We start from the raw sequence: 22,907 nt of genomic DNA on the forward strand, positions 1-22,907 counted from the left end.
CCTAGATTGTTCTACATGCATGCAACCGATGTACCAATTTTTAAGCAAGAATTTATTGCGGTTAAAAATCTATCAGTTCTCGCTNATTTAGTACTACAAAGAAGCAATTCAAGCAAGATAAATCAAGCATAACAAGCAAGAAAGTCAAGCAATAAATTCACACAACAATCAACAGGAAGCAAGAATAATAATTCAAGCAACCTAGATTGTTCTACGTGCATGCAACCATTAAATCCGATTTTTAAGCAAGAAATATTGCAAGTAAAAATCTACTCATTTAACTACGCATGCAAGTCCATGGTCTAAGTTTTAAGCAAGCCAAATTGCTAAAAATGCATCAAATTCATCATGAAAATATGCAGTTCAATTCTCATCAATTCTCAACATGCATGGTGATTCCTAGCATAATTCTATGTGATTTAAACATGAATTCTAGCATGAATCCTACCAATTTAATGCATGCAACATTTAACTAGTCCTAACATGAACCTATACTAAATGAAACACACAATATGTACGTACATGGTCCATAAGAACCATGCAGCACCCCACGCAATTTACCACAGAACTCACCACGGGACTCACGAAGAGTCAGCAGATTGTTGATCGGACTTCATGGCACCGCGGATCAGACAACTCCTCCTTCGCGTCAAACTGCGTCCGACAGCGTCCATGTACTGCGTCTCCGAACAGCGTCCACGTACCGTGTCTCTCCTCGACCCCGTATGGCGTCACGTCAGCGCTTCGCTTCGGTCTTTCTCTCCATCGACGGCGAGAGAGCAAAACTTAGAAAACTTAGAAAAGTTTCTTCTTTTGAGTGAGAATGAGTGAATGAGCAAATGAGGGAGGATGGGCTTCTATTTATTGGGATTTTTGGGCGGCACAACTCGCCAGTGCATGGCGAGCATATGTCTTCTCCTCCTTCAACCCTTGGCGTGCAAGTCTCCACCAAATCAACAAGATCTCATCATTCCCTTGCATGAATGTAGATTGGTTGATTTGTAAAGGAAGAATATTCCTTTGTCTCCCCACTTCTGTGTATGAATTTCGATTGGTCAGCTCCTTAAAGACATCATGATTATGTCTCCTTTCCATGTCTTCAACAACATAATGATTAGGCTCCAATGTCGCATGAACCTCCATTGGCTGATTGCAAAAAGAATAAATTTCTTCTTTTTGTACCGCCGGACAATCGCTCCTTTAATTTAGTATCGCTGTCTGGTCGTACCGCGTTTTCTGCGCAAAATGCGTTTGCCGTTCACCTTGTCCTCTGATTCCATCAGTTTTTGGTCCATCCGTTAGGTCTCAGTCCGTATCGCGATTCCCTGACCGTATCGCATCCTCCTGATTGTACTGCGTACTTCCTAATCGTGTCGCGTTCTCCCGTCAGTACCACGACCTATCGGTCTTTACGGCTGTGCTGGTCCTTGACCGTTTGTACTCGACATGCGTTCGTCCTTCCCGGTCCGCACTGTCTCCACTCCGCATGCGTCCATCCTTTCTCGTTCTTACGCGGTCCGTACCTCCTCCGTCTATGTACGTCTGTCCTGTTCGTACCATCTCTGTCTGTGTACGTCTGATGTGTCCGTACAGCGCCCGACCTTGTACGTCCGTCCTGATCGTACCGTGACTATTTTGTGATTTTCGACTTGGCCATTCTTCTTCTTCCACTTCCTATTGGTGTTGGCCTTTTAACTTTAACCATTGGCCATCTTCCGATTGGTTGATTTTTCTTCGGACTTTCCTTCAGTCATTCTTCTTATTCTTCTTTTCTCCACCTTGCTAAGTCTTCTCCAGGTCTTTTTCTCAAAAATTTTAATTTTGATTTTTACTCTGCGTGAGGGTCATTACAGCGAAACAACGCCCTAGGTTTGGCTAACCATTCCGTCCGAACTAAAGATCGGATGCGAAATAAATACTCTGGGTTTGGCTTATCCCGGTTAACTGAGAATTAATGCGTTGTGACGCAAGCTGATCATATGGCCAGGATGTTAACAAAAAGAAAATTCGATTGCAAACTCGTTTGTTGATGAGTTTGGTTATCCTTTTTATTTTATTTTTATTTTTGCGAGACACGTGGCAAGCAAAATTGAATGCTCGCACAGCTTTTAACAAGACTTGATTGGCAAAGGGTACATCTTCCTGCAATTTGATTGGCGGTCGCAACGGCGGTTATGTCCCACATTTTTGTATAAATAGAGGTGGAATTGGGAGTATTTGGATCATCTCATATCCAAGCAAAACTGACAAAGATGCCGATAACTACTCGATCAAGATGGTTGAAAAGAGCCCGAGAGCTGACCGCTGTTGGAGTCAGCGGATTCGACCCAGAAGCGTCGAACGTTGCCCCCCCCCCCTTGGAAGGATCCCAATCTCACAAACTTGTTGTTGCTGGGGTGAGTGGTTGAAAGACCCCGACCCGGACGTCCCATCATCCACGGTCATGGCTTTCAATCGGCCCCATTCCCAGTCGAATATCAATTAGGTTGTCCACTTAGCTTTGGCTCGCGGCCTTGCTTAGTAGACCTTTATACGCAGCGGAGTATAACTTTATCCTTGACCCCACAGGCCTGCACAGATTAGGGATGAGGACTTATAGTCCCTTCGGTTCATGGTGATCGGTTGCGCTGTCGGCTTCCCGTACCACTCGTGTCCGAAGCTTGGTACCGGACGTACCGTGATACCTCGGTCAACTCGTCGGTCATGGTATCAGAGCCTGGGAAAATCAAACCCTATAATCGAATTGCCGATCGACCACTGACTGGGCCGATACTTACGACTAGCGATTGAATCACCGGTCAATCCTCGATCGATCCGTCCGTTGGACGCGAATCGTCGATGACCATTCGATCGGTCCGACTCTATGATCGGACCGTCGATCAACTTGATTGTTGAACCGTCACTCGTCTCATCGTACCGTTGATAGAGAGGTAGCGTGCGCATCAGTCCGGACGATGTACCGAGGTACTCGCCGAGCCGCACCCCCTTTTCTTCTTAGGCTTAGATGGACGATGGATGAACAATGGCGGTGTCTGGGAATGAAGGCCACGCCCTCTATTTATAGGATTCTGGCCGAAGTCTAGGCCTCAAAAGGCACCTGTCCGACAAGACCCTTCGATCGCTCCCGTTTGATCGTGTACGTTCGGCCGTGCCTGTTTGGCCATGACCGATCGTCCGTTTTGGTTCGGTCAGGCCTGTTCGGACATGCTTGTTCGGTCATGCCTGTTCGGTCATGCCTGTTCGGTTGTGCCTGTTCGGTCATGCCTGCTCGGTCATGCCTGTTCGGTCATGCCTGTTCGTCATGCCTGTTCGTCATGCCTGTTCGGTCGTGCCTGTTCGGTCATGCCTGTTTGGTCGTGCTTGTTCGGTCATGCATGTTCGGTCATGCCTGTTTGGTCATGCCTGTTTGGTCGTGCTTGTTCGGTCATGCCTATTCGGTTATGCCTGTTCGTCACCGCGTCCCATAACCGTCCACGAGCTCCCCAGCTTACCCGCACACTGTCCACTACTGTCCAGCTGGACGAGCTTGGCCGAGCTAGTGGTAGCTGACTGGCAGCTGGCCGAGCTGACGCTAGCTGGCCGAGCTGACGCTAGCTGGCCGAGACCTGTCTGCAGCTGAACTGACTTATTCATCGAGTTCGTTCAGCTTCCTCAGCTTATATTCCAGCTAGTTGAGCTAGTAGCTTAGCTACTTAAGCTCACCTAGCGATCATTTTCCTTAAAACAAATTGCCCCCCTTTAGGATCGTAGGACACGGGCGTTACAGTGGTTCCGACATCGTGGAACCTGAAGGGGATCTTTTACGAAAGGAAACCCCCATGTACCAAGCCCGTTGTCAAAGGATGGGCTCGTACATCGGGGCCTTTCGTCGGAAGTACGACCTCGTCTTCCATCTCTGCTGTTTAGAAGGAACCATAGCGGTTCTTGACAAATTTATCGCCAATGGCTTCTATCTGGCGAAGTGGCGTATGACCCGACTACTTGCTGAGCGTGCTCAATGTGAAGGACAGGTCACCAGGGCTATACTACCCGATCTGCCGAAAGGTGATTACGAACCGTTGGGCGATTCGGGGCATCTGCACATCACAGAGATTACCATCTACAGGAGTCGCATAGTGACACTACGGCGATATGTCCTCTACTTGGAATCGACAGACCATTTTTTTCGGGAAAGCAACACCATAGAGGGTCTGTGTGCATTTCTCGAAGAGATGGCGGCCAAAGGTGTAGAGGTCCCAATGTTCCGGCTGGAAGAATTAAGATGGGAACGCGAAGGCTGGCGAGTCTACCTTGACGGGCTGGCTGTGGAAGAGCCATCGGAATCCGACCTCTCGAGCTCAGCGCCTTTGAGACATCGAGGGTGTTGAGGCCATGACAGGACATCTATGTCATTGCAGGTTGTCTTCTTGAGATTAGGAGGCTAGTGGCTTTGCATGTCCGAAGAAGCCGGTTTTTCCTCAAGTCGTAGGAAATGTTGTTTTCATTCTTAGGAATGTTTTGTTTTGTTGTTGGTGTTGTTTTTTTTTTAGGGCGATATGCCGAGTTGAATGAAATCAACTTGAAATAAATAGAGATTCCAAAAAAAAACTTTATTATTTTTCTAGCTGTACCCACTAAGTCTTAGCGAAAAGATTAGGGCTGCCTACATAACCAAAATAGGGATCATGCCAGTCACAGTTCACAGTACAAGTATTATGTGAAATGGAGGTCGGATTTCCGAAACCTTCTTATTGTGGCCGTATAGGCGAGCTAATAGTAGTAACGCTTGAGATGAGCCATGTTCCACGAACTCCTAACTCGTTCATCGGCTATGGTCACGAGCTCGTAGACTCTGGGGCGAACTGCCTTGAGACGAGATACGGTCCCTCCCAAGGAGCGCCGAGTTTACCGGCGTTGACCTCTTTGGTCGTAAACTTCTCGCAGGACCAGATCGCTCTCATTGAAACGTCGCTGTCGAACGGTCTTGTTATAATGGCGAGCTGCCGCATCCTGATAATATCGAATCCGGACCAGAGCTTGGTCGTGCAGTTATTCAGCAAAGTCAATGTAATCGAGCATCATATCATTGTTAAAATCAGGATTATTGACCATCATAGTGTGGCGAAGTGTCGGGACACCTGCCTCTGCGGGAGTGAGTACTTCAATTCCGTAGGCTAATGAAAATAGGGATTGGCCCGTAGATCGCCATGGGGTTGTTCGGTAGGACCACAGTACGCCATCGAGATGATCTGCCCAGACCCCTTTTCTTCATCCGAGACGCTTCTTCAATCCATCCACAATCGATTTATTCGTAGCCTCGGCTTGACCGTTTCCTTGACGACAGTGGGGAGTCGATGTACTCAGACGGATTTTCCACTTACTCAAGAAGCACCTGGTAATTAGCAAAGTGAACTGCGTACCATTGTCGGTGACAATTCCATCAGAGATGTAAAGCTTAATCTCAATTTGCCAATCATCCGGCGGTTTCGTGATATCCGTCAAGTCCGCTATTAGCTCGTCAATTTCCATCAGTACCAAATCGTCGTTGATAATGGAAATCATACTGACTAGAACAATGCTAGGTGTCTCGATGCACTCAACCAGAATTGTACACCGTAAATCAGGGTCCGAGCAATTTGCTAGGGCAGCGAGGGCATCGGCTGATGCGTTCTTGCTTTGCAGGACTTTTGTCAGAGAATAAGAAGTGGATTCTCCAGATAATGCTCGAACCAACTGACGGTACGCTCCCATTCGTTCATTCTTGGCGTCAAATTCACCGCTGAACTGGCTGACCACTAGTTGGGAATCGCAAAAAACTTGAAGGTGTGTTACCCCGATTCCTTGTGCTAACCGAAGGCCAGCGAGGACGGCTTCTTACTTGGTTTCGTTATTAGATGCTTTAAAATTGAGCTTCAATACTTGCTCAAGGACTTCGCCTGTCGGAGATTGGAGAATGAGTCCCACGCCGAATCCTTGATGAGATGACGAACCATCGACAAACATCGTCTAGTGCTCCTCCTTAGGAATAGGGTTCCCGAGTTCAGGTGACAGCTAAGTGATGAAGTCAGCGAGGACATGTGATTTCATGCTCGGACGGGAACGGTATTCGATATCATACTCACTCAACTCGACTGCCCACTTTGCCATTCGTCTAGATTGGAGAGGGCTATGGAGGATAGTCCAAAGTGGCTGATCGGTATATACGATGATGGAATGCGACTGGAGATAAGGTCGAAGCTTGCACGCAGCAACAATCAAGGCGAGGGCTAACTTTTCTAGCATCGGATACCGTTTTTCTGCGTCGTTGAGAGCCTTGCTGGTATAGAATATTGGTCTCTTGTTGCCACGGTCGTCTCGAACCAAGACGCCACTAACTGCCGAACTGGAGATGGAAACATAGAGGTATAACGTCTCCCCATCCTCTGGTTTGACAAGTACCGGATGGCTGGTCATATATTCCTTCAACTGCTGGAAGGCGACCTTGCAGTTTTCGTCCCAGTGAAAATCTTTGTTTCCACAAAGGACTTGATAGAAAGGAAGACATTTATCTGTTGATCAGGCAATGAAACGGTTTAGAGCGGCAATTCGACCCGTTATATGTTGTACCTCCCTGATAACTCTCCTTTTTATATGTTTTTAGCATCCATTTTTGTCCATATTTTGCATTGTTCATACTTCTACCTTAGCATTTTTAGGTCATTAAATGTAGGAATTCACTTTTAGAGCATTTAGGGTGTTGTATTTCTGCATTTGCATATTTTGGATGAAAACAGGTGCTAAAGAGCCAAAAATGGGGAAAAACAAGGACGACTCGAGCATGTACCCGAAGGAGCCATCGAGCTGCAAGAACAAGTCTGAACCCCAACACGATCGAGGAGGATCCAAGAGCATGAAGAGCAACCCGAAGATCCACCCGAGGAGTAACCCGACTTCACCCTCGTGTACCCCATCGAGTAGACCACCGGGCAGGTCTGGGAAGCTAGGTCAAACGGTTTCCATATATAAACCCCCTCTTCCCCTAGCTTGCAAACGAGCACGCCGCAGACCATCAAACCAGAGAGCGAGAGCTTCTATGAGAGAACTGAGCGACTCAAACATTTTCTTTTCATTTTGCATTTTTATTTTGTAGTTTTCTTAGATTTCTATCTTGTACTCCTTCTACTCGACTCTATCTTTTAATACAATGTCATTTTCATTCATTTATGTTGCTTTGTTATTCGTTTCTATGTCCGAGTAATGTAGTAAAGTTTCTAGGGATGGGATAGATGATTTTGTGTTCTTGATCGGTTAGGATGCCTTAGTTGATTGTAAATGATTGATAGATTTCCTTCTAGGTTGGTGTTCTTAATGCTGTCAACAGACCGAGAGGTTGAGATTAGATCTAGGGCGTTTACCAATGCTACAGGCCGAAAGGAGTAGATAAAATGCTTGATTTAGCCAATGTTAGAGGTTTACTTGACTCTGAGTAAGAAATTGGATGAGTTTGAGTCTACTGACAATAATGGATCGATCTTAATGCATGTTTGTTCATATTGCTAGTGCCACAGTGTGGTAATGTGTTCAAGGTTGATTATTGCTAGTGCGAAAGTGTGGTGACAAGGTTTTAGAGGTTCATTGTCTAGGAAATAATTGCTTGAGGCATGTAAGGCATATGTACTGGTCTAGAACACTTAGGATTCGATTACCCCCATCCTTAGGAACTTTCGTATTTTAATTGTTTGCATTTTCTTCACTTACTCGACTACCTACCCAATCAGGTACACAATAACCTGTATCGAGTAATACCTCGAGCTGTTCATATCTCACTTGCATACTCGATCACCCCACTCGATCATGTACTCGATTGCTTGCATCGAGTGCTTAGGTCATGTGGTTTCTTTGTTTATATTCTTTTCTTTTGTTTATCTTAGGACTGTTAGAACTAAAACCCTATCTGCTTGGCTTGACTTGTATTGTACTGATCATATCCTTCCTGCTAGCAATAGACAACCATTTGGATTGATAACCCTTTGTACTACAACTGCATAGGAAATTGATACCCTGGGTGAAAACCTGTCTATCGATTTGGCGTTGTTGCCATTTGGTTGCTTTCATTTTGCTACGTTTAGGATTTCAGGACTTGCTAGATCAAGTTCGTTTGTTTATATTTGTTTCGGTTACTGAATTGTGTGCTTTCGCATTGTTTGTTTTGAATCTTAGGTACAACCTGAGCACCCACCCGACCTGTCACTCGATCACCTTAATCGAGTTGATCGTGTACACCCTCGTGCATGCAAACACGATCCAGAGGTAGCCAGAACCTGAGTCCTTTCATCGACAGACCTCGGCTACTCAGACAACAACGAGTTCAACCAGAATCAGCAATCATTGAGGAGACGATAAATAATCAGAACGGTCCACCAGCTCCTCAAGCAAGGACCAATATAGGAGCAGGAGATACTCCATCTACTAACACTCAAAGGAATGGCATTGTGCCAGCAGCTATGCAGAACAAAAATTTTGAGATCAAGAGTAGTCTCATCCAGATGATACAGAGCAATAAGTTTCATGGACTGCCAATGGAGGACCCATTGGATCATCTGGATGAATTTGATAGGCTCTGTAGCCTCACTAAGATCAATGGAGTCAGTGAAGATGGATTCAAGCTCAAACGTTTCCCATTTTCTTTGGGAGACAAAGTACACATCTAGGAGAAATCACTCCCTAAGGAGTCCATCACCACTTGGGAAGCGTGCAAGAAGGCATTCCTAGCCAAATTCTTCTCCAACTCTAGAACCGCAAGGCTGCGAAATGACATTTCCGGCTTTGTACAGAAGAACAGTGAAACGTTCAATGAAGCTTGGGAACGTTTCAAGGGATACACTACTCGATGTCCACATCACGGCTTCAGTAATGCTTCATTGCTGAGCACACTTTACAGAGGAGTGGTCCCCAAGATACGGATGTTGCTGGACACCGCAAGTCATGGTAACTTCCTCAACAAGGATGTCGATGAAGGTTGGGACCTAGTTGAGAACTTGGCTCAATATGATGGCAACTACAATGAGGAATATGATCGCTCTATGCGATCAACAGAAGAGGAAGATGCCAAGTACAAGAGGGACATGAAAGCACTCAATGAAAAGCTCAATCAACTCCTCAACCAGCAGAAGCATGTTCATGCTATATCAGAGGAAGAGCAGTTTCTACAACAAGATGGGGAGACTATGCAGCTAGAGGATGTTAACTACATCAACAACCAAGGAGGTTACAACAGAGGGTACAACAACTTCAAGCCGAATCCAAATCTGTCTTATCGGAACCCAAATGTTGCGAATCCTCTGGACCAAACTTACCCATCTGCAGTTCAAGGGAACCAGGTCCAACATAAGCCTTTTGTCCAGTACAACCAAGGTTATGTACCTAAACAGCAGTACTCAGGAACCTACAACCAACCACCTGGATTCCAACAACAATAGGGTCCACCAAACCAATCACAAGAAGCTGAGTTAAGCGGTCTCATTCAGCAAATGATTCAGAATCAGGCTACAACTTCTGTAGACATCGCGAAACAGTTTGCGGAGATGAGCAAAAAGATCGACTCAGGATACAATGATCTCAATGCCAAGTACGAATCACTCAACACAAAAGTTGGATACCTGGAAGGCCACCACAACAACCAACCAGCCCCAAAGATCAACCAACTCCCAGGTAAGGCTGTTCAAAACCCCAAGGATTTTGCCACTGCTCAAGCCATCTTCCTTGATGATGACTATGAGGATTACCTCATTGGGGACAGTGATGATCAAGATGGGGAGGATGTGAACACCCAATGAAAAATGAGACCAAGAACTATATATCCGAGTATGAACCCGAGCCTTCACCCGAAGAGACTGATCGAGTTGATGATCGAGCACTGGTTCGAGAATCAAAAACTGAAGAACAACCCGAAGTGGAACCCGATGACCTACACGATGGTGTTAATCGGATGATGCATCGAGTAGATGTTGAAGAGAGAGGTCAGCCTCAACCACCTGCACCAGTAGAAGCGGAGCTAGAGGAAAGGTTCAATGCTGCACTTGACATCCAGCTGGAGGATCTTGCAGAGCAAATGGCTAAGCGTAAAGCTCCACCACCTAAGCTTTTGCCCCCACACGAGCTTCAGAAGGAAGCTGCCAAGGAAGCAGCTCGACTGGAAAATGAGGTTAAGGAAGCTGTCAAGGAGATCAGTTTTGAGATTCTGAGAAGTGGAGTATGCTTGGATCATGATTTGCGGATTGAGGAAAAACTTGAAGACCCTGACTCTTTCACTTTGACGTGTTCGATAGGACTTTGGATCTTCAAGAACTGTTTGTGTGACCTTGGAGCTTCAGTTAGCATTATACTGCTGTCAGTTGCCAACAAGATGAGATTCACTGATTTTAAACCAAGTAAATTGTATTTGGTTCTGGCTGATAGAACAGTGAGGCATCCGATTGGTATCCTGGAAAATCTGCCTCTCAGGATTGGAAGATTGGAAGTGCCTACCGACTTCATGATACTCGATATGGACAAGGAACCAGATGATCCACTGATTCTAGGGAGACCATTCTTGGCAACAGTTGGTGTTGTTATCGAGGTGAGGCAAGGCAAGATCAGAATAGAACATGGTGATCATTTCAAGATGGAGTTTGATGCGAAGAAAGGGATTAAGAGGCCAACCATTGATGGTCAAGCTTTCTCTACAAAGACCAAGCAAAGGAAGGTGCAACATCTTGAAGAGGTCAACACCACATTTGCCTTAGAACTTGGACAAAACCTTGAAAATTTGTTGAGCCAGCCTACTGCAGTGGAGAGGATTCCATAACCTCTTCCACATGGACCCCATGCTTAAGGAGCATGAAGAGTCAAGCTTAGTGACTTTAAACAAGCTCACTTGGGAGGAAGTCCCAAAGGTATCTTTTAAATTTTAGTTTATTTGTTTTATTTATTTTTCTCTTTTCGCAATTTTCTAAAAAAAAAAAAAGAAAAAAAAATGGAAAATTGAAAAGAGGAAAATTGGGGAATCCGAGGATCAACCCGACACCGTACTCGACGCGCTTGATCGTGTCCCTGCTCGGGTAGCGAGTGAAGTCCGAATTCCACAAGGAAGCCCACTCTCGGTGAAGCCCACCAACCAAAACCCTACTCTATTTAAGGGTGTCGAACCCTTCTCCCTCATTATCACCGATAAGTTCTCTAAACCCTAAAGTTCTTTTAGCTTCCATACTTTCTATTATTCTCTCTCAAACTCGAGCTTTATTCAATTTCTTTGGGACTAACCCTATTAATCTCGAGACTTAGCCTTTTTCTTCTCAAGGAATCAAACATGGAGCCAATCGCCAAAACTTACCAAAGGAAGGGAAGAAGATCGACCTCCGCCGCTGCTACAACCAGAGATAATGCCGCCGAAGTTCGTGAGTCTCAAGGGAGAGGAAACGTTCCACATTCCTAACCGTTGGCTGGACGTTTTGCCTCCCCAACCCGATCTACCACACGATCCGATACTCGAGTAACCGATCGAGTAGGCCCCCGAGTTCGCTCACCGAGTCCAATGGCGAGTGCTGTTCGCCGTTCTCCTCGACGTAGAGACCTGTCTACGTCCGAAAAGACCTTTACCGACCCTATGGAGGTCGATTTTGATGCTGGAGGAGAAGAGCAAGGGGAGATCCAAACCTCTCGATCAAGGAGCAGAGCCGCGGTTGCAAGGGGGAAGAGACCGGCTTCAGAGAAGGCTGAGAGGATAGTTAAGAGAGCTGTTGAGGAAGAGGATCAACACGCCGAGGAGGAGGACCGAGAGAGAGAAGAGGAGCAGAGAGAGAGGACCCGCCAAGCCTCGCGGAGGCTGAAGCAGAAGGAAGTAGACAGTCCGGCGAGACTATTCAAAGTCTTCAAGAAGATGAGCTTCGTTGGTACCCGATACCCTCACCGCAAGACCATGAAGATGTTGGGCATTGCAAGGGATGTCGAGTTTCTGTTCGACATGTGCCACCTGGGCCAGATGATGCGAGCCCACCTCAAAGCATATGAGGAGGAGACGGTCCATTTCCTTTCGACCTTGAAGCTGCACTATTTCAAGGACCACCCGACCCTACTACCCGATGGGGGGATCGGGTTCATCACCTTCTCCGTGAGGAACAAGGACTACCGACTCAGTTTCAAAGAGATGGAGAAGCTGTATGGCTTCAAAACTGGTAATAGAGAAGGGATGGAGGTTACCAAGGAGGAAATGAGGTCCTTATGGTTGACAATAGGAGACAAGAACCCCGACAAGTCCACAAGCTCCAAATCCTCTCAAATAAGGAGCCCTGTCTTGAGGTATTTTCACAAGTCCCTCGCATGCACTCTTTTTGCTAGAAAAGAGACTGGCAATGTGAACGACCATGAGCTCCAGCTGTTAGATATTGCACTGTGTGGAGTTTTGGATAGCGCTAGGGATGGAAAACCTCTAGTAGGAGATGTAGCTGATACTAGTATGGTGTTTGTTTTACTCGATCAATTCCTCTACCTGAAATCGTGGGCCGTGAAAAGAACAGAAGGAGGCGGAGAGATCTCTATTGGGGGACTAGTCACACCAATCCTAGTGGCATGCGATGTGCCCTTAAAGGGAATTGAGCACGAACCAAGATGGCTGGATGCGGATTACCTCATGCTGGCGAGATTTTTGGCCTATGAGAGGCCTAATGACATGATGCTGTTCAAGTTTGTCCATCCAACCGCCGGAGCTGCTCAAATGATCCTGCCTAATGTCATATGCACCAAGGTTCGGCTGGGAAACAACATTGACTTCGCACCACCGTTGGAAGAGCTATACAACCCGGAGGAGGAGTTCGAAGCTGAGAAGAGAGAGGAGACCGGGCAGAGACAAGGAGATAGCTCGGAGGAATCCGATTTTGAGGAGTATGTGTGCTCTCAAAAACAACTGGTTGGTGTGAGGGAAGCTCACAAGAGGATCGGTTGGCTGAACAGGATGAACAAGTTCTTGGCGAAGAAGGTAAAAGACCTTGCTGGTTCGGTGAAGACAATGGGAGGTCAAATCAAGGAGTTGCAAGACAAGGCAAGTTGTGCCTCAGCTCCTACCTCGGCACAAGCAGCAGTTTGGATGGGGAGAAGCGGACCGCTAGGAGGAACTCGAGGACTACCACCTCCGGAACCTCAAAGAGCATCATCATACGAGCCCCAAGCTGAGGAGAACATCACCCGACCAGAAGCATCGAGGAGAAGCCATTCTGTCGCTTACCCGACGCCCAACCCGATGGGATACACGATGAACTATCCGATGCACCCGTCGAGCATCCAATCGGGTGATTATGCTGGTATTTTCCCTCCGCCCTACCAGATGACATTCACGATGCCATACACGATGCACCCTGCCAGTGGATACACGGGTGATCATTCTGGACCTCTTCCGCCATTTTCGTCATACTACCGATGCCCTACACGATGAGCTATGCGATCCCACCCTCGATCAACCCCTCGGATGCTGGTCCGAGTAAGTCGTCTGTGCGCATTTCTGAGCTCTCTGACGAGCAAACACCGGCACCTGCTGAAGCCGGCGACGACCCTGGCTACACGTTGGCGAGTATGGAGGCTGCTGCAACCTCCTTCTTCTCCAACCCATGAGGTACCAATTTCATCCAACACTTGTATATACCATTGCATTTAGTTTAATTCATTTTGTGTGATTCTTAGATTCTTTTCCAACTTTTATTTACACAGGGACTGTGTAATTTAAGTTTGGGGGAGGGTCCTAGAATGTATTAAACATTGTGTTTTATTTTCTTATTTTTATTATTTCAAAATTTTTGCATGCTAGTTTTATTCATTTGAGTCTGCATCTATGTGCATTAAAAAAACCAAAAAATTTGAAAAATTTTGAAAAAAAAAAACAATAATCATAAAAAAAAAAAAGAGTGTTCATGTAGTTGCATTTACATACTAGGATTGAGACTAGTTTGTTTCATATAGGATTGTTGCATATGCATCTTAGGGGACAATGATTAAAACCACCTTGTTTAAAATCAAACCTTAGGATTGAAGCTATAGCCCTTAGTCACAGTTCATTGTTGCTAGATCAATCTTTGGAAAAAAATGAAAAATCTTTGCTTAGACCCTTTGTGTCGTTTGAATGCTTCCTCCACTTGCTTGAACATTAGAACATCTCAATATTACTGGATTTAATTTGAACTTTAATTGTCTTGCTTATGGAACTTGAATACTTGTTCATGGTAACTCTAAACTCGGGTTAACACTCCACTTTTTACCAACCTTTTCGTTTAACCCGATTCATTTGTCCTACCCATGAACTCAAACCTTTCTTTCAAACCTTGTTGTGAATTGTTGAGTGAGGCCTCTTTCATTGTGCTATAGGTTGTGAAACCTTGAGAGTATTAAGAACGACAAAGAACTGCCTCTTGATTTAGCTAAGTTAGAATTTGAACTAGCTAATAGATTCGGTTTTGAAACATAGGTGGTTAGAATGTTTATTTGGGGTTGGGTTGTGGAATTAAAAAAAAAAGAAAAGAGAAAGTCCCTAAGGTTAGAATCAATTAGCTCTAAGTCTCTAAGTAAAAAAAAAATTAAAAAAAAGAGAAAACAGAAAAGATCTTGCTATAGTCTCCTAGAAAGAAAGAAAGAAAAGAATATATTTATATTAGGAGTTTAGTAAAGAAAGAAAAAAAAAGAGATAGAGCTAGAAATTTAAAGTCTAAAGGTCTAAACCTCAGGGAGTAAAAAAGAGTTAAAATCAAGGATGTGGGTAGTTTGATTCTAAGGGGTTTTAAAAAAAAAAAAAAAGAGAAAGTGGATGAGAAAAGGGTAGATCATCAAGAGTTAAACTTTGTATGCCCAAATTGTTCTCAGTCTTAGATAGTTTTCATAACTGTCTAGCATTCCATCATTTGAGAGAAAACCACCCAAAGAATTTGTTTGAAACCACCTTACTAAAAAGCCTTACCCTTGAAACCGATTGAGCTTGATTCACCTTCCATTTGCAAGAATTCGTCAAACACTTAATTGAATGTGAAAGAGATGTTCTTTATCTTTAGTTGGAGGTTGAGCTAGTGATAGACTCCTAAAGAGGAATCTGCTCCCAAGAACACACTTCGCAAGGTCTTGAAGGTGAATGGACGGAATGATGAAGATGAATGGGTTGAAGATGCAATAGATCGATCAAATGGAAGGTGAAGGGGTGGTTTATGCAGCGGATCAAAAAAGATGGAATGGTGAAATTGATGCAGCGGATGAAAAGGGGGATTGAAGTGAACTTCCAAGAGAGATGAAAATCTCTTGGACTTCAGGCTCGCATTCAACTTAGATATTACACACTAAGAAGAAGACAAGTTGAGAAGATATTACACACTTCTCAGATCAAACAAGTAAAAAGAAGTTTTTGATTAAAATGTTTGATGAAAAACAAAGAAGAGATACATTGTCTTTATATAGAAGAAGGGGGGGACGAGATAGAGAAGAGAAAACCCTAGACAACCTTGCAAGTTCAAGTTCAAGCTCATGCAAGATGTCTAGGAAATGACAAAACAATAAATGCAAAGTTTGAATGAGAAAGAGATAGAAAATGGGCCAAGGCCTTTGTGGGGAACCTTGGTCCACGACTTGGGCTGGTAAAGGGGGCTTGAAAATGTTACTTAGGCCTCATTAAAAACCTTGTCAAGAAAACTCAATGGGACAAAACTTGACCAAAGGGAAAAAGAGCACCAAAGCAACACTTTATCCTTTACCGAGCACCAACATGCATGAATATTATCATAAATACTCTGTGAAGCGATTCGCTTATCTACACAAGCAAAAAAACTATCACAATCAACATACAAAACAAACAAGACAATGCGTAACTCCACGACCTTGCATCGACCTACGCATGCCTTGCGACCAATGCACCATCGTTGCATCCAACCGATGCACTCTTTGCATCGTTGATGCAGTCGCGCGACACATCACTAAACAATATCTAAACTCACAAAAAATCTCCTAATAAAACTCCTACCACGATCCGAACCACAAATCTTCACTTGTAGGCAAAATCTTTTAAGAAAATGCACAAAAAACTCCAAAAACTCTTAAAAACGGAATCTTTCTTTTTCTTTTCTCTCTTTCACCACCAAAAAGGACCAAACACGGCCAAGGACGTCGAAGAAGCAAAAATAAAAGGAGGGTAAATATGTCTTTTTGCAGCGAAGCGAAAGAAAATGGTCGTCGGTCGGTCGGTGGAATTAATTTTTTTTTTTTTTGGTTAGCTTCTCTCGACCCAAAAAAAAAAAAAAAAAGGAATCCCCAGATCCCGAATACGAGTTCTTCATTCGATTTATAAAGATATATCTGGGTTTTACATAGAGCGTAGTATAATAGTATGAGGAGGCGAGGAGATAGTTTCAGGAGAGCTGGCCGTCGGAAGATCTCGAATGTAGTCTGGTGGGTACTCTCTGCTTTTGTCCTCTTGCTCTTCTTCCTCCTTGTCTCCAAAGCTCGTCATATTGAACCCAGACCCTCCATTCCCAAGGTACCACCCTCTTCTTTCCTTTTTGTTTGTTTGTTTGTTTGTTTCTGTGGATTTCATTCAATTCGGCCTCAAAACCTTTTTTTTTTTTTTGTTGATATATTGGGATGCAGCGACGGTACCGTAATGACAAATTTGTAGAGGGTATGAACATGACTGAGGAAATGTTGAGTCCTACTTCCGTTGCTCGTCAAGTTAATGACCAGATCGCTCTTGCTAAAGCCTTCGTTGTCATTGCTAAAGAAAGTAAGAATCTTCAGTTTGCTTGGGACTTGAGTGCTCAGATCCGTAACTCTCAGCTGCTCTTGTCCACTGCTGCTACTAGGAGAAGTCCCTTGACTGTCTTGGAGTCCGAGCCTACTATTCGTGACATGGCTCTTCTCTTATACCAAGCCCAGCAGCTGCTTCACTACGATAGTGCCACTATGATTATGAGGCTCAAGGCCTCCATTCAGTCTCTTGAAGAGCAGATGAGTTCCCTTGCCGACAAGAGTTCCAAGTACGGACAGATTGCTGCCGAGGAAGTGCCCAAGAGTCTCTACTGTCTTGGTGTTCGTCTCACTACCGAATGGTTTCAGAACCTACAGAGAAAGGAGAGAAGCCTCAGGGCTGCTGATTCCAACAAGCTCACCGATAACACCCTCTACCATTTCTGTGTCTTCTCCGACAACATCATTGCTACCTCCGTTGTGGTTAACTCCACTGCTCTCAATTCCAAGGCCCCTGAGAAAGTCGTGTTTCATCTTGTCACCAACGAGATCAACTACGCTGCAATGAAGGCTTGGTTCGCCATGAGCATGGACAACCTCAGAGGAGTCACCGTGGAGGTTCAGAAATTCGAGGATTTCTCTTGGCTCAATGCTTCCTATGTCCCTGTCCTCAAGCAGCTCCAAGACTCTGATACGCAGAGCTACTACTTCTCTGGGCACAACGACGATGGCCGCACGCCAATCAAGTTCAGAAACCCCAAGTATCTTTCCATGCTCAACCATCTTAGGTTCTACATCCCGCAAGTGTTCCCTGCGCTCAAGAAGGTGGTCTTTCTTGATGATGATGTTGTTGTTCAGAAGGATCTTTCCGCTCTCTTTTCCATCGATTTAAACAAAAATGTCAACGGGGCTGTTGAGACATGCATGGAGACCTTCCACCGCTACCACAAGTACTTGAACTATTCCCATCCCCTCATCCGCTCTCACTTTGATCCAGATGCGTGTGGCTGGGCGTTTGGGATGAACGTCTTTGATTTAGTTGAATGGAGGAAGAGAAATGTGACCGGCATATACCACTACTGGCAAGAAAAGAATGTGGACCGCACCCTATGGAAACTTGGCACCCTACCTCCAGGGCTTCTCACCTTTTACGGCTTAACAGAGGCACTCGAGACGTCCTGGCATATCCTGGGATTAGGATACACCAATGTCGATGCTCGTGTCATAGACAAAGGAGCTGTTCTTCACTTCAATGGCAACTTAAAGCCGTGGTTGAAGATCGGCTTAGAAAAGTTCAAACCACTGTGGGAGAGATACGTTGATTACAGTCACCCTTTTATGCAACAATGCAATTTCCATTGATTCCCTAGGGTCTTTAGTTTTTTTTTTTACTTCCACTTCTTCTTAGTCAGCTATATATACTCTTCCACTTTTGGTTACAGAGAGACACACTTGCTAAAAGAGTTTTCTATGCTCTAGCACCATCACTTACTGTATCTTGTGAATGTGATATTCAAATTCAATGAAGCATCATCAGCTATTCACTCATTTTCTCATATTATTATCATTTTTTTTTGCTTCAAACTTCAACTGATTAACCCTATAGTGTTGGCAACCAACTCGTCTATTGAGCCGCAACTTTGAAAATCCTGTTTCTTTTTTTTAAGTTCAAAAAGATTCTATGTATCTTCTTTAAAAAAAAGTTGAAAAGCGTTCTTCTCTCTCACTCAGGAAGCAGAGTAACAATGAAGGGCTGTGAGCATGAACAGCAACTCAAAGCAAGAAGAGGAAAGTCCCGCGAGGTTAGTTCACGTTTTCTCTCCTCTCCGTCCGCGTCTTCTTCTTCTCCCAACCGCAGAAACTCCACTTCTAATTCATCTACCAAGAGAGATGATCAGAACAACAACGGTATGAAAAAGCATGATAGGATGTCAATTGGCACACAAGTTTGTCTCGGGTTACCAAACCAAAGTAGCATAGAAGTTGACACAAAAGAAAACCGTAGGTCTTCACCGTGGATCGATGATGAGGGCAGCGTCATACTCCCTGGCAGATTCTCCGTTGATGGATGTGCATTGTACAGAGCATCATCAACGACGAACTCATGCTCTCTACTATATGAGTCCTTAAACGATGAATCAGATTCAGAGTTGAGCGATGTATCCTATTCTTCAAGTGTTAGTACTAACCGTTCGTCCCGGAACCATAAACCTGGTATCAAGGTCTCTTCTAAATATCTGCGTGATTTAACAGCTAGACCAAGCAAAGAGAACAACAATGAGACCAAACAAAGGTCACAAGAAGTTTTGCAGAGAGCCAATAGCTTTAGGGGCATTGAGAATAGGATGAAGAGGAATAATTCAGTGGCAAGATACGGAAGTTCCATGTCTCAGTGGGCGCTTTCACCAGGAAGGTCATTGGACATTCAGGCAGTGACAGTTCCAAGTTCAAAACTTAAGCCTCCGAGAGGCAAAGGCGTGGGTAAACTAATCAACCTTGGCTTCGATTTCTTTAGGAGCAAGAACAAGTCTTCACCACTAAAACCAAAGACCTGTGACGCAGAATCTGTTCATAAGCTGAAGCTTATGAATAACCGGTTGGTTCAGTGGAGGTTTGTCAATGCTAGAGCCTGTGCTGCAAACAATAGCGTAGCCTCCCAAGAAAAGGTAATGTTTTTCTACTCCATGCAGCAATATACAGTCATCATCACCTCTACTCCATGGTTTTCTTCATTGCAGAACCAGCTTCTCTGTGCGTGGGATGCTCTGACCAAGTTAAAACATTTGGTTCTGCAAGAGAGAATCAAACTGCAGAAGAAAAACCTGGAGATGAAGCTGAATTATGTGCTGCTTTCTCAAGTACGTATCCAACTCCATTTACTTTAAAATCCAAGCCATGAGGGGTAAGCAAGCTTAAATCGGATTGATACAATATATATGAAACAGGTTAAGCATCTTGAAGCTTGGGAGGACATGGAAAGAGAACACATTTCAGCTCTCTCTATGACTAGAGAATCCCTGCATTCTGTTCTTTCCAGGCTTCCCCTCAAACAAGGTGCAAAGGTAAATCAAGATTCAAAATCATGTTCCTCTGGTATGTTTTGAACTCCAAAACAAGTTTGTTTATTGTCTCTTTTCTTTTCCAACAACCCCTGCGGTTTTCAGATGAACATTGAATCAGCTGTAACTATGTTTAAGACCGCAGAAACAGTCACTGATGCTATCATTTCAACTTTAAATAGTTATGCTCCCACGGTAAGTTTTTGCGGCTCTGCGGAGAAGTGTGACATGATTCAATAGTATCTAACCAGTGTAATAAAATAAAATTTCTCATTAGCAGATGGAGGGTGGTATTGTTCCACTGGCCTCCCAACTTGCGGAAGTGGCTGCACAGGAGAAACTGATGCTGGAGCAATGCCATGATCTTATGAGAATGATTTCCGAGTTAGAGGTACAAAAAACTGTGTTGAACATTTGAAGACCTGATCTGATTTTCTGTTTTTGATCGTGTTTTGGGATGTATGCAGATGCAGGAGAGGAGCTTGAAGTGCTGCTTCATGATTCAACACAAGCAGACTTTTGATACAGAATTTGGGTAGTAGACCATGTCAAAGCTTTGCGTCTCTGTTTGTTTTTTTTTTCTTTTTCAAATTTTTAAAGCAAAAGTAATTTGTATCGGTGACGTCATTTAGACTGAATCAAATCACATTAACCAACATGTATAATATGATTAATTAGGAAATCCAAAGAACTTTGGATTTTTAATTTATTAAGATGGTAACCTCAACGAACACACCATGCAAGAGAGACAAATAATAATAATAAAAAGTCCCAAAACAAAACTTTTATTATAATGTAGTCAATAGAAGAAGTAAGATAATCATCAGTTTGCCTTAAGCTGCTTCATGTGGCAGCATCCGCTAACACTGTTGTAGTCACTGGGACTCAATTTGCTAAGCTTCCCAAGTTTTGTTTCATAGTTTTGGATCAAGTCAAACCTATATATATAATTGCAAGAAGAGAAGCCATTCAAAAACTATGCTCAGGAAATAAAAATATAAAAGACTAGAAACTAACCAGTAGGCTAAGCACTGGAATGGAGAGAATCGGTCGTAAAATGATTGTGCTGCTTTCTCAAGCGTCTCTTTCGAACACTCCTCGTTTTCATGCACCTGCAAACATTAAATGACACAAATTAAAATTAGATTAGTGATAAATGTAAAGGGAGTTAAGTATATACCTCACGTAAGAGTCTTAAGGTTTCGGTATCAGATGGAACAAGATGGTAATAACCCATACACATAAGCACTGTAGCACTAGCAAAAGGACCAAAGCCCTTTAACTTTTTCAGTTTCCCAACCACTTCATCCACTTCCATCTCTCCCTTTTCCATCTTTTCAAGATTCAGTGAACCATTTTCAACCTTCTTTGCTAAGTTTACTATTTGATTTGCTCTATATCCAAGTTTACAGTGCTCATTTATCACATCTTTATCAAGGCTTGCTATTTCCTTGGCACTCGGGAAGTTTCCATTAGCTGCCATCCAGGGTTTTGGGTTTAGTTTTCTCTTTTTTGATACGCTAAGAGGCCTAACTGTGCCGTCAGCTAGCTTTGATTGCAATTTGCAGAGACGAGAAGCCATGAGTAGTGTCTTACCCCAATCGGAATTACACAACAAAATAGATTTGACCATATCTTCAAAGAGAGACGGAGAGCGGAAAATCCTACCGAAACCACTCTTCCTTGCGGCCTCATGGACTTGTTGAAACTCAACCATGTCACGTTCGTCCTTGTCTGACAACCTCAGCATCCTCGCCACTTGTTGCAAGATGAGTGCTTCGTCCACTCTCGAAACATTATTGATGCCGTGGACTTGGATTACAAGAAATGAGAGTCCGGAGGGATGAGAAATGGTCACATCCGTGGAAGAAGAATCCGAAAGGGTTAACGGTCGATGTAGTGACTTTGATGAAGGGTTCCACACGTTTGGAGCCATCATGAAGAAACCATGGTTACACACTGCTTTCTCCATATCGAATGTTTCTTTCATCTCTCCAAGATGTAATCTCAAATTCATTTCTTTTGATCTCCTTTTTTTTATTTTTACTTTCCTGGCTCAAAACACCATTACTCACTATCTTTATTATATAAACCCTAAGATATCACAGGGTGTTGTTTCCTCCAGTTTCCATAGGTTTCATCTTTTGTTAAATAATGTTTTCTTTAATTAGTCGACAAAACCTTTAATGGATTATCGTTTAAACAAACTAACCATAATTAAAATGTATAAAATTTTAAAATTTCTAAAATTTAACCTTTATATTTAAAAATTTTTTTATAAGGAAAATATCTAAGAAGATCAATTTAAATTTAACATCCCAAAATTTAGTACCTAACATACAACTATAAATATATTCAAATCCTAAATACATTTAATGTTTATTATTCGGATTATGAAGAAAAGAACTAACTAATCATCCTAATAATTAGCACTTGACATAACAACTTGAAAATTAAATGAATAATTTGATTTTGATATATTTGGGAACAATCAATACAATAAAAGTAGAATGTGTTTCTCTCCAGTATTGACACCTCAGCTTTTTAGTTAAAAGAGGAGTTGACACATCAGTTAAAATATTTAACCAATAAAATTATAACATTAATACACATAATTTTTTTGTTCGCCTACATGGACACATAATTGATGAGATAACCCAATTGCCAAGATATCTAACGTGGACAGACAGAGTCGGCGCTACGTTTTTTCACGGGAATTTTGCCAGACATGCCATTATTTAATTAAAAATTTTATGCAATGCCACATTTTACAAACATATAAGAAAATACCAAAACTCGTAAATGTGGCATGGTGTCCTTTGGCCAATTTGCCCTCAGCGCAACAATGAAGAAAAAGATGGCGGGAAAGTCTTGTGCTTTTTTGTACGTTTTGGCAGATATGACACTGACAGGCATTTAATGTGGACAATAGGGGTGTCTGTTGGAATGTGAGAGACAAAATCATTTTTTATTTTTTAGATCTGAAAATTGGTTTTTGTTACGGTGGTGGGGCGGAAAGGAAACGGAGTGAGGTTGGTGGACAAAATTAAGACACAAAACGGGAGACATTGTTTACAGGTAATGTCTGGCCGCCACTAATGGTGTTGGTTGGAGAGTTAATTTTGTTTGAAGAACAAGTTTTGAGCAATT

General features: G+C 43.5%; 3 protein-coding genes across 5 annotated transcripts; 2 read left to right on the top strand and 1 right to left on the bottom strand.

The window, feature by feature from the left end:
* On the top strand, nt 16,342-18,238 carry LOC104747774 (probable galacturonosyltransferase 10). The gene is made up of 2 exons (XM_010469464.2): nt 16,342-16,492; nt 16,603-18,238. The coding sequence occupies exons 1-2, from the start codon at nt 16,343-16,345 to the stop codon at nt 18,058-18,060; spliced, it is 1,608 nt and encodes a 535-aa protein (XP_010467766.1). The 5' UTR covers nt 16,342; the 3' UTR covers nt 18,061-18,238.
* LOC104748895 (QWRF motif-containing protein 3-like) lies at nt 16,405-20,309 on the top strand. Of its 3 annotated transcripts, XM_019236483.1 has the most exons (8): nt 18,434-18,500; nt 18,597-19,094; nt 19,227-19,364; nt 19,437-19,556; nt 19,644-19,760; nt 19,863-19,952; nt 20,038-20,148; nt 20,225-20,309. In XM_019236483.1, the coding sequence occupies exons 1-8, from the start codon at nt 18,444-18,446 to the stop codon at nt 20,294-20,296; spliced, it is 1,203 nt and encodes a 400-aa protein (XP_019092028.1). In that variant the 5' UTR covers nt 18,434-18,443; the 3' UTR covers nt 20,297-20,309. The 3 variants fall into 3 exon arrangements, with proteins under 3 accessions (XP_010468776.1, XP_019092028.1, XP_019092027.1); XM_010470474.2 differs by adding an exon at nt 16,405-16,492 and having other exon boundaries at nt 18,430-19,364; XM_019236482.1 differs by having other exon boundaries at nt 18,597-19,364; nt 20,035-20,148.
* LOC104748896 lies at nt 20,581-21,774 on the bottom strand. The gene is made up of 3 exons (XM_010470475.1): nt 20,938-21,774; nt 20,775-20,869; nt 20,581-20,695 (listed from the first exon to the last, which is right to left on the bottom strand). The coding sequence occupies exons 1-3, from the start codon at nt 21,772-21,774 to the stop codon at nt 20,581-20,583; spliced, it is 1,047 nt and encodes a 348-aa protein (XP_010468777.1).

The sequence above is a fragment of the Camelina sativa genome, chromosome 15 (genome assembly GCF_000633955.1).
Source record: "Camelina sativa cultivar DH55 chromosome 15, Cs, whole genome shotgun sequence".
Lineage (NCBI taxonomy): Eukaryota > Viridiplantae > Streptophyta > Magnoliopsida > Brassicales > Brassicaceae > Camelina > Camelina sativa.